The sequence below is a fragment of the Trachymyrmex cornetzi genome, unplaced genomic scaffold (assembly GCF_001594075.2).
Source record: "Trachymyrmex cornetzi isolate Tcor2-1 unplaced genomic scaffold, Tcor1.1 scaffold57, whole genome shotgun sequence".
Taxonomy (NCBI): Eukaryota; Metazoa; Arthropoda; class Insecta; order Hymenoptera; family Formicidae; genus Trachymyrmex; species Trachymyrmex cornetzi.
Window position 1 is genome coordinate 1,479,258 of NW_017299882.1, and position 10,418 is coordinate 1,489,675.

General features: G+C 28.0%; 1 protein-coding gene across 2 annotated transcripts; it reads left to right on the forward strand.

Moving 5' to 3' along the window:
- Positions 1 to 1,867: 1,867 nt before the first annotated feature.
- Positions 1,868 to 7,777, forward strand: Pld (Phospholipase D). Of its 2 annotated transcripts, none has more exons than XM_018515056.1 (14): positions 1,868 to 2,189; positions 2,573 to 2,758; positions 3,104 to 3,467; positions 3,543 to 3,663; positions 3,729 to 4,152; positions 4,224 to 4,459; positions 4,625 to 4,892; positions 4,955 to 5,114; positions 5,184 to 5,679; positions 5,765 to 5,985; positions 6,051 to 6,287; positions 6,367 to 6,607; positions 7,136 to 7,465; positions 7,538 to 7,777. In XM_018515056.1, the coding sequence occupies exons 2-14, from the start codon at positions 2,587 to 2,589 to the stop codon at positions 7,637 to 7,639; spliced, it is 3,372 nt and encodes a 1,123-aa protein (XP_018370558.1). In that variant the 5' UTR covers positions 1,868 to 2,189; positions 2,573 to 2,586; the 3' UTR covers positions 7,640 to 7,777. The 2 variants fall into 2 exon arrangements, with proteins under 2 accessions (XP_018370558.1, XP_018370559.1); XM_018515057.1 differs by having other exon boundaries at positions 3,272 to 3,467.
- Positions 7,778 to 10,418: the final 2,641 nt, after the last annotated feature.

Consider the following 10,418-nt stretch of genomic DNA (forward strand, 5'->3'; position numbering starts at 1 on the left):
ACAGATAAAAAGAATTGCTCTTTTTGAAAATCTAATTAGTGATGAGATGGTATGTTATGTCTGGAAAAAAATATAAAAGTTGAAAGTGGAAATAAAAAGTGAGTACCTTTTTACTACTAAAATTAAATTAATATTTAACTAATAAAATATAATTGTTATTTAAAGTAATCTATGATTTTTGATATTATTATTTAAATGATCTTTAATAAATATTTATTATATAGATAAATTATTATTTAAGTGATCTATATAATAAAATTATATCAATGTATAATATTTTATTTAAAAAGGTATAGATAAAATTATTTGTTAGTTGAATATTTAGTCAATAAAAAAATAGCTATAATATGGATCACTTTACTCTTATTTTTACCTTCACTTTCAACAACAAATCAATTTTCGATCGCCATTTTCAATCGCGTTTTTTCTCAATAAGCCGTTTCTCTTTTTTCCGGGTTTTCTTTTTTATCAAACATGCATTCGTTTTATCTAGAACACGTGTGAAGTGTAAAGCAGGAACGCGGATCGAACCGGAACCGGAACCGAAACTCATAATGTGTTCTATAACTTTCTTTAGTTGAACAAAAATTGTAAACCATATTGAAATTCGTCAAAGTTTATAATATATTAGAATTGTAACACCGACAAAACTAGTCTTGTTTTACGATCTTTTCACTTTTTTCTGAATTTTATAATTATTATAATTTTTATTATTATGATATTTTATTTTTTTATGTTATTCCCTTTATAAGATTTATTATTATTATTATTATTATAAAATTTAACAAACACGCGAATTTTTTACGAGTCTGAATTCATCAAATATTTAAAGAAAGTAAAATACAAAGAAAATAATATAATTTCGAATATATTTATATTGTTTTTTATTCTTATACAGAGTACCTATTTCCTACATATAATTTGGTTATTTAGATTATTTAGAATATTATTGTTGTTTTTAATGATATGAAAAAATATCATAAGAAAAATATCTCTTGTAAATACTATTTATTTCTTGGTACTTTAATACTTTTATACACAAAATAATATGCGATGAATTAATTAATGTAAAGATAACACATATAGTATTTATTTTTCAAAAAATGAATGTAATTGCATATTGCAAATTGCATTTTTGGAAAGCAATTGATTGATCTCATTACTTTGTGCAAAAGAATTAAGATGATATGATTATTAAAAAATGAATGAGTTTATGAGATATTTTATATTCTCTATATCGATGTACGTATGTCAAAATAAGATATAAAATATCTCCATATTCTCAATTACGTGGTTTTTACTAAAAAAATTTTTTTCTTACATACGTATAGTTAGAATAAAAATATAACGATACATAAAAAGTGGACAGAAAAATAAAAAATATAATATTGTAGAAAAATCGTAATCATAAACTGAAAAGACTCGTTACAAATGGTTCCCGTTTTCAAAACAACAAGATAACAACGAGCATAAAAGTTGTTAGATTATAATAAAAATACATATTTGAGATACAATATCACTCTCTCTCAATTCTTATACATTAAAACGTTTCAACTCACAGAGTCTTCTTTAGTTAACAATATACAATTAACCTAATAATCTGATATTGTATCTCAAATATATATTTTTAAATATATATTTTTTAAAATAATTTAGCGTTTTTTTTTTAATAATTTTTTGTCAAATAATTGAGCGTTTTATATTATTGTTCCTGTTTTCTTTTCATTGAGATTAAAAAACCGAAACTTGAATAGTTTTTCTTACTCTATTTTTTAAATTAAACCATAACCGATATAAAGAAAACATTTTTTCGGACCGAGTCCCTGGTGTGAGGGTCTTGAGAAACGCAGTTAGAGAGCGTAAAGCGTAACGTCACTCGATGACAGTATACGGACTGGTATACGTGTTTGGAGCAGCTGAAACAGCTGGCCATGCGGTCATCGCGATGACTAAACGTATGTTGCGCCGTCCCGGATCATCGCGTAATGTAACATAATCGGCGTGTTTAGCCAACAGCGATCACGATGATCATCGCTTGAAACGTGCGATCATTCTTAAGGCGGCGACAGTTGTTACAATGCATTGATGCATTGTGCGAGTTGGCATGAATACCTGATGAGAGATACATATCGATGATGTTCGATATGCTGGACATTTTTAGGCTAGAATCGTGCCTTGCTTAAAACGAGGTAAGTAACGTTTTTATCAGAAATTGAGATAAGCATGCATTATCACGTAAGTATACGTGGCTTTTTCTTTTGAAAGAAACACTGTTGCGCAAGTAACTTCAAGGAAAAGGAGTTGTTTTGTTTATTTTTGGTATTTTCTTCTTATCTGATATTTTTACAATATGACTGATATCTAGTATTTTATCAATACACTTAAGATACTTACTATCTTTTTTTATATCAATCTTTAATTGAACAAAGCTATTTTCAATTTCTCCTATCTTGCTTTAGTAACTTGATAATCAAGACCATATTTAATACTTTTACATTACCTACTGTGCGTCTTTAATGATAGGTAGGTGTGTTTACATTTAATTCCATCGTAAGATATAAAAATTTTACAGAAATCTTGCCAAAGATGTCCATCGAATTGGTTGAAATTGCTTCTCAAGGGATAACCCGTGCGATGTCACAAGATTCTGAGTATGATGACGCTTTAGAAGTACCCGATTCAATAGAAATAATGATTGATGAAAATGGCGAAACGATACGAATTCGTAAGGAAGACACGGAATGCATAGATACTAAAGGTATGAATTTGTATTCTACGTAACGTGTCTTGCATATTTCCTAACAGTTTTTTGTTTGGTTTTGACCTCAATATTGTTTTTTTCTGTTAATAGTGATTTTATATATATTTACTCTTATAATTTATGTGTTATAAAAGAATATGCACTTTTTTAATTTATACTCATACTTTTATTTCATATAAATCTGTTCTTTTTAGCTAAACTTCTTGTATAGCTTACCTCTTTTCTCTTTTTCTCTCCAGTGTGAAAAGAAAGAGGAAAGATGAACCTTGCAAGAAGTTTAGCTAAAAAGAATAGGTTTATGGTTTCCAATTTTATGTTATGTTTTTTCCCCTATATTGGTAGAAACTCCTGGTGATGTAATACCTTTCACCGTTATATACAATACATCGACAAAATTCAAAAGTCAAACTCGCAACGTATTTATTCCTGGTAAAGAAGTGCACGTAAAAATCATAGATAACGAACGTAGTGTGACCACACATCCTTTGAACCCAAATCTGTATACTATAGAGTTTAGACATGGACCTTTCGTTTGGACTATTAAAAAGCGATACAAACATATTCAATATCTGCATAATCAATTGAAAATATATCGTGCTAGTTTGAACATACCTTTTCCTACCAAAAGCCATAGGGAGAGGAGGAACAGTCTGAGAAGTTTTAGAACTGCGGATGAGAAAAAGGGCAGAAGAAATGCTTTACCAAGGTATGAAAATTATACATTATGATTTGTATTCACAATCAGAAAATCAGATAAATATAATCAGAATTACTTTTATAGATTTCCTAATAAACCCGACATTTTAGTGCCTTATGAGCAATTAAATCATAGAAGAAAGGAACTAGAGGATTATCTAAGCAACTTACTCAACATAGAAATTTACAGACGTCATTCTGAAACTGTAAGTAAATTTTTACTAATAACACGATTGATCTGAAGAGGTATGTCATCATCATTTATTTACAGATCAATTTTTTGGATATATCACATTTGTCTTTTGTGGCTGACTTAGGGATGAAAGGAAAAGAAGGTACAATTTTGAAACGGACTGGATCAGGTGCTAAAACGAGATGTAATTTTCTTGGCTTATTTAAATGTGGACACTGCGTCAAGTGCAATTATCTCTGCACCTCTCTTTGTGGCAAGTGGCAGAAGAGGCACCTTGTTGTTAAAGAAACTTTCGTTGCATATCTTAATCCTCAAGATGGAAGAATAAAATCTGTTATTTTGATGGATAATGGCTTTGGGATCAGTCTTGGAGTATATGCTACAGGTTCACGAAGCGGTATGCAAATTACTAATCTCAGTAGACATATAGTTATCAAGTGTTGGACAAAACGAAAAGCTAAGGAATGGATGGAATTTATACAAGAAGTTAGTAACAGAGAAGGTAAGATTTCTCTCGAAAAATATAATGTATATGTCTCTATTCTATACTTAATTGATTAAATTTTGGTGCAGGCAAAGATTTTATACAAACGAATCCACATAACTCATTTGCTCCATATCGTTCATCTATATCAGCGACTTGGTTCGTGGATGGAGCTGATTATATGTCTGCTGTGGCTGATGCACTGGAAAATGCCAAGGAAGAAATTTTTATCGCAGATTGGTGGCTTTCACCAGAAATTCACATGAAAAGACCAATGTCTAATGGAGATTATTGGCGACTGGATAAAATTTTACAAAGAAAAGCAGTGAGTATAGTTAAGATGTTATATAGTTTAATAACATTTTTATCAAAACATACAAATGTTACAGATTTAAATTAAACGTACTGATTAATAGTAACGAGAAATTGTTATTTAAGATTGTTTAATGTATACAAGAATGCCCTCATATCTTATAAATATTTTCTACAGAATCAAGGTGTTAAAATATTTATATTAATATATAAAGAAATTGAAGTCGCTTTAGGCATAAATAGTTACTATAGCAAGCAGAGACTTGTAGAACAATGTCCTGAAAATATAAAAGTATTGAGACATCCAGATCATGCAAGGGCAGGTGTATTTCTTTGGGCTCATCACGAAAAGATCGTAGTTATTGATCAATCTCTAGCATTTCTCGGTGGCATTGATTTATGTTATGGCAGATGGGATAACAACGAACACAGATTGACAGATTTAGGTAAATGTCATGTAAATTTTTTAGTATTCATTTTTTATCAACTAATAGTGTGTTAATTATAGAATCCATTCATCAATCGAGTATTTACATTCCCTCAAGAGATAAGTTAACTAATACTAGCAGTAAAAAGGTATTGAGCTGTACAAAAACACATGTGCTATTATCATTAGCAATAGCAACGAATACTATCGCTATGGCTACCACGAGATCCATGCCTTTATTGTAAGTAGTATTTAATTAATGTTAAATATGGACTAAAATTAAAAACGTAAACATGTTTCATATTTAAAGACCGATGATGGATGAAAAAACACAAAAGGATTTAATGTTATCAACATTGTCAACGGATAATTCACTTTTTATGCTGCAAGAAAAGGGAGACAGTGTTAAGTGTAATACACCTGAAATGCAAAGGAAGAATTTGTTCGATGTCGCCAAAACAACCGTCGATAAAATGAAGAACACCGTGAGAGTGAAAAGACAGGAATTAATTAACATGGTATACACTTCTCATGAAGCGGATACCGATGAAAATATAGATTTATCAGTATCTGAAGATACAGTGGATTATATCTGCAATGTACAACCCACAACAAAATTATGGCTTGGTAAAGACTACACAAACTTCATTGTCAAAGACTTTAACGATCTTGAGAGGCCCTATCAGGATCTGGTAGATAGAACTACTACTCCTAGAATGCCCTGGCACGATATAGGAGTTTTAGTGCAAAACGCTGCCGCTAGAGACGTGGCTAGACATTTTATACAACGTTGGAATGCCGTCAAGGTATATATAACATTTTTGATAACATATGTTAATATTTCAAATTCAAATACTCAAACAGGATGCTGAAAACTGATATTTGTTGTAGTTAGAAAAAGCAAATCTTAATTCGTGTTATCCTTACTTATTACCGAAATCATACGAAGACTGCAAGAGCTACGCTCCGTTCATTAAAGAGGCAAACAAGTACAATGTTAAGTGTCAAGTATTGCGTTCGGTAAGTTCTTGGTCGGCTGGCTTTCTCGATCCAGAAACTGTAGAGCAGAGCATACAAGAAGCTTATATTCAGACGATTAGTAAAGCGGAAAGGTAAGATTTCGTATATATATTCCATAATTCTATGTAGCATTTTGCTAACTTGAATAAATGTGTAGGTATATATACATAGAAAATCAATTTTTTATAACACTTGCCTCCATGGACAAAGGTGGCGTAAAGAATCAAATTGGTGAGACATTATTGAAAAGAATCCTAAGAGCGCACAGGGAAGGCGCGGTGTTCAGGGTATTCGTCGTAATGCCGTTGTTGCCGGGTTTTGAAGGAGAAGTTGGAGGACCAAGCGGCACGGCATTACGAGCGATAACTCATTGGAATTATAATTCTATATCAAGGTATTGTATCATTTTACTAAATATAAATTGAGAGAAAAGCGGGACACATAAATTTCTTTCTTATATGATGAAATAACAGGGGAAAGGATGCTATTCTAAATCAGTTGTTGGAGGCAGGTGTAAAAGATCCCAGCGAGTACATCACATTCCATGGCTTGAGGACTCATTCTATGTTAAATGGTACATTGGTAACGGAACTTATCTATGTTCATAGTAAGCTAATGATAGTAGATGACAACACAGTAATCTGTGGGTCAGCTAATATAAATGATAGAAGTATGATTGCTACAAGGGACAGCGAAATAGCCGTAATAATTCACGTGAGTATATTTATCATATTATATGTGGTGTAAATTATGCCTATATCTTCAATATAAATAGATTTTAATATATAACTAACGAAAATTTTTTGCTACTGTACAAAAGATTTATTAATAACTTCAAATAAATATGTAATATGATGAGATAAGACATATCATATTTTTTATACCCATAATATGAGTAACAACTAATCAGGTAGACAATTCACTTCTATCAGTGATGAATGCACTTTAAATAACTATCGTAAAATTTAAATAATTTTCTTTTTTTTTAACAATGATGAAAATATGTTATTTATATATATATAAGAACATCGATAATATTTCAAGCTTATTTTATTTTATGTAAAATTATACATACATAAACATAAATTTTTTAAAAGAACGTTGAAATTTATAATTTGTATATTACATTACATTTGTCTTATTTATATTGTATTGCTTTATATTAGTTTATAAAACAAGCCCCTGATTTTATCATTAAACTGTGTTTTTTTTTTATCAACTTAATCAATATTTGCAAAACAGGACCAGGAGTTTGAGGATGGACGTATGAATGATATACCTTTTCCTTGTGGTAAATTTGCTTCTTCTTTGAGAAAACAATTATTCCGCGAACATCTAGGAGTATTGAATACTAAAGAAGATATCGAAATCGATGACATCGTTATAAGATCATTCTACAAGAACATGTGGTGCGCTAGAAGCAAACAAAATACAGAGATATATGAAGAAGTATTTCACTGTATTCCCACCGATAAAGCAGTCAATTTCTCTATATTGAAACAATATCAAGAAAAAGTATCTCTCTCTATATCTGATCCATTATTAGCGCAAGAAATGGTGGAGAATATAAAGGTAAGTGTCAAGCATTTTAAATGCTTGTGCATAGATTTATTGTTTGATCACATCAAACGTGTACTTTTTCAGGGGCACTTGGTCGATTTGCCACTAAATTTCTTATGCAATGAAGATTTAAAACCTGCTGCTGGAACAGTAGAAGGAATGATGCCAACTGCGTTGTGGATATAAGTTTGCGCTCTGACGAATAAATGTTTTTGAAAATTTATTGCAATTTGATGCAAATTAATAATAAAAATTTCTAGTAATTTGTTTTACAATGCAAACAAGATGTGCAAAAGGTGATTCTTATTTTTTAATTCTATATTATACGGCTTTTATATTATGATGAACCAAAAAACGGCTAAGTGGATCTTTTTATCACTTTGATATATATCGTATAGATGTATTCAAATTTCTGTCTATTTGTATATTTTATATCGCCTCTTATGATAAGGCTGATCGGATTTTCACCGACATGCGATTTAAATTTAATTAAAGATATAAGTACATTCACTTTAGATTAATAATTCTTAACAATACTTAATAACAATACTTAATTAACGTTTTTCTTAAAAATAAAGAGTATTATAGTACAATGAAGATTAATTATATATTATTTTTATTTGAACTTAACTTTCTAAAAGTATAAACTAAATAAGTTATAACTGTTTTTTGTTCTTCAAATATAGTTTATTTTATTCAAATGTAATAGGCATTATTACTTAATAAGTATTGCATATATCTTCAAAGTTCAACATATTTAATTATCTAACAGAATATAATTAAAACTTGTTATTGGTTATATAGTAACTAGTGGTTCAAAATCTTTTGATATAATCATAAGTAAACAAAGTCTATTCAAAAAATTATATTTCTAAAGAAGATGCAAATACTTCGGGTAGTACACTAAAATCTTCTACATAAAATCTTTAAATGTTTAATTGTATATAATTTAAGATTCAATGTGTACCTGTATTTACCAATGGAGAAAGGATATTTCTTCATAAAAATATAGAAACAGCTCAAATAATTGAATATTGCAGTAGAAGATAATTGTATTCTATGTGACAGGAGATCTTAGTGTAAACATGTTGTAGAAAGTTATTAATATAAATTAGATTACATTCCATCTGTTTGAGATGCAGCTATAATATATAATACAAAAGTATTATATATTAATATATAATACAAAAGTATTATATATTAATACATAATACAAAAGCATAATAATTGAGATTAATGAGAGAAAAAAAGAGACATTATGTATAACAAGTATGTTAATTTAGTATAATTACGAATTGTGCCTGTTATTAGATTAAAATTTTATTTAAAAACGTTTTAAGAATGCCATTAATATAACAAAGCGGTATAATAATAATAATAATAATAATAATAGTAATAGTAATAGTAATAATCACGATAAAGGTTTTATTAATTTAATAAATAAAGCATAATAAAATGTGCAATCAAATGCATTAATCGATTCATTGTAAATACACAGACAAGTTTTGGGAAATAAACAAGAAAAAAATTAAATTATTAATTCTTTATATGTAATATACAAAATTGCATTTGATAGCACATGTAACTTCAAATTTTTTTATGTTGTACTTAATACATTAACTATTTTGAATTGCCAAAATTAAGATAAGACATATATGAGTTTGAAAATTTTAAAAAGAACAATAGCACAAATAATGTATAAGTCTTTTACACATTTCAGGTAACAAATTTTTCATATAAAAATATATATAAATATATATAAAATTGGCTATATATATATTTCCGTTCTGTTGTATATTTTCTATCCATACAAATGTATAATTTATTATTTTATATACAATAAAATTGTAAATATTCATGTGTTCTTATATGAAAAATGTTTTACCAGATTATAATATCTAAAAGATTATATAATATATAGTGTTGGTGTGACCAATCTTCTGAATTCTTCTTTACTGAAGAAGATAATGCCAATGTTTGGATACCCATGTGATATATGTATATAATTGATATTTTTTGAAAAATCGACAAAAACTGTCTTTATACAATTGTAATATTTTATGAGATGCATTTATTGAATATATTTAATAAATTTTAAAATAACATATGTGTATGCTATTCTTCTGCAACGTTCTGTTCTTGAACATTAGAAAAGATAATTAAATAAAACGATATATTTAAATGAAGATAATAAAAATATTTTCTGAAATTTTCGACATTTCACAAAATTTCATTTTGTTTTTGTAAAATCTGAAAATAATTCCTTATTTTCTCATAGTTAAATCTATTTTTTTAAATATAAATAATTAATTGTATCAATGCTCAATATATTAGATAAATTATTGATTATTGTAAACAGTTATTTATTTTTTTTAAACGCGAATTTTATGATATAGAAAGCTATTTAGGCTGAATTTATTTTATTGTAGTTTTAGGTAAAGCATTTCTGAAATCAGATGCTTATAATATAATACGATGATTTTAGCAGCATACGTTTTTTAATTAGTTATATATTATTCGGAAAAAAATTTTGATTATGAAAAAAACCAATATCTTTATCTTATAATCGTACAGCATGATTATTATTAAATCTATTTTTCTATTCAATTGTTCTAATTATTTGAATCAATTATTTCTAATTGTTAAAAATATCGCAAAAAATCTGAAAATATATATCAGTTTTCCTATTCTCATTATATGCATGTGTATATTATATTCTTAGCGCCGAGCCACTACCGTGTCTCTGGATTTATGTAATTGTGAATATTAAATTTCTGCTGTAAAAATAAGATCTACTGAAGATACACTGTCGAAAATAATCTTATAAATTTACTTTTAATATTTATTAAATTATCATCATTATAGTTTCTCTATGGAAAGCTTCTTATTTTTAATTGTTTATAACTCGATGAGTCTCAATATTTGTTATCAAAAACAAAAAATTGACAGTTCAACATTTGGTAAA

What these genes read in the sequence shown, in the direction of transcription:
- Pld (XM_018515056.1), top strand. Translation starts at nt 2,587, where the DNA reads ATGTCCATCGAATTGGTTGAAATTGCTTCTCAAGGGATAACCCGTGCG. An exon ending in AGAAGTTAGTAACAGAGAAG is followed by an intron (nt 4,153 to 4,223) that starts GTAAGATTTCTC and finishes ATTTTGGTGCAG; the next exon opens with GCAAAGATTTTATACAAACG. An exon ending in AATTATAATTCTATATCAAG is followed by an intron (nt 6,288 to 6,366) that starts GTATTGTATCAT and finishes ATGAAATAACAG; the next exon opens with GGGAAAGGATGCTATTCTAA.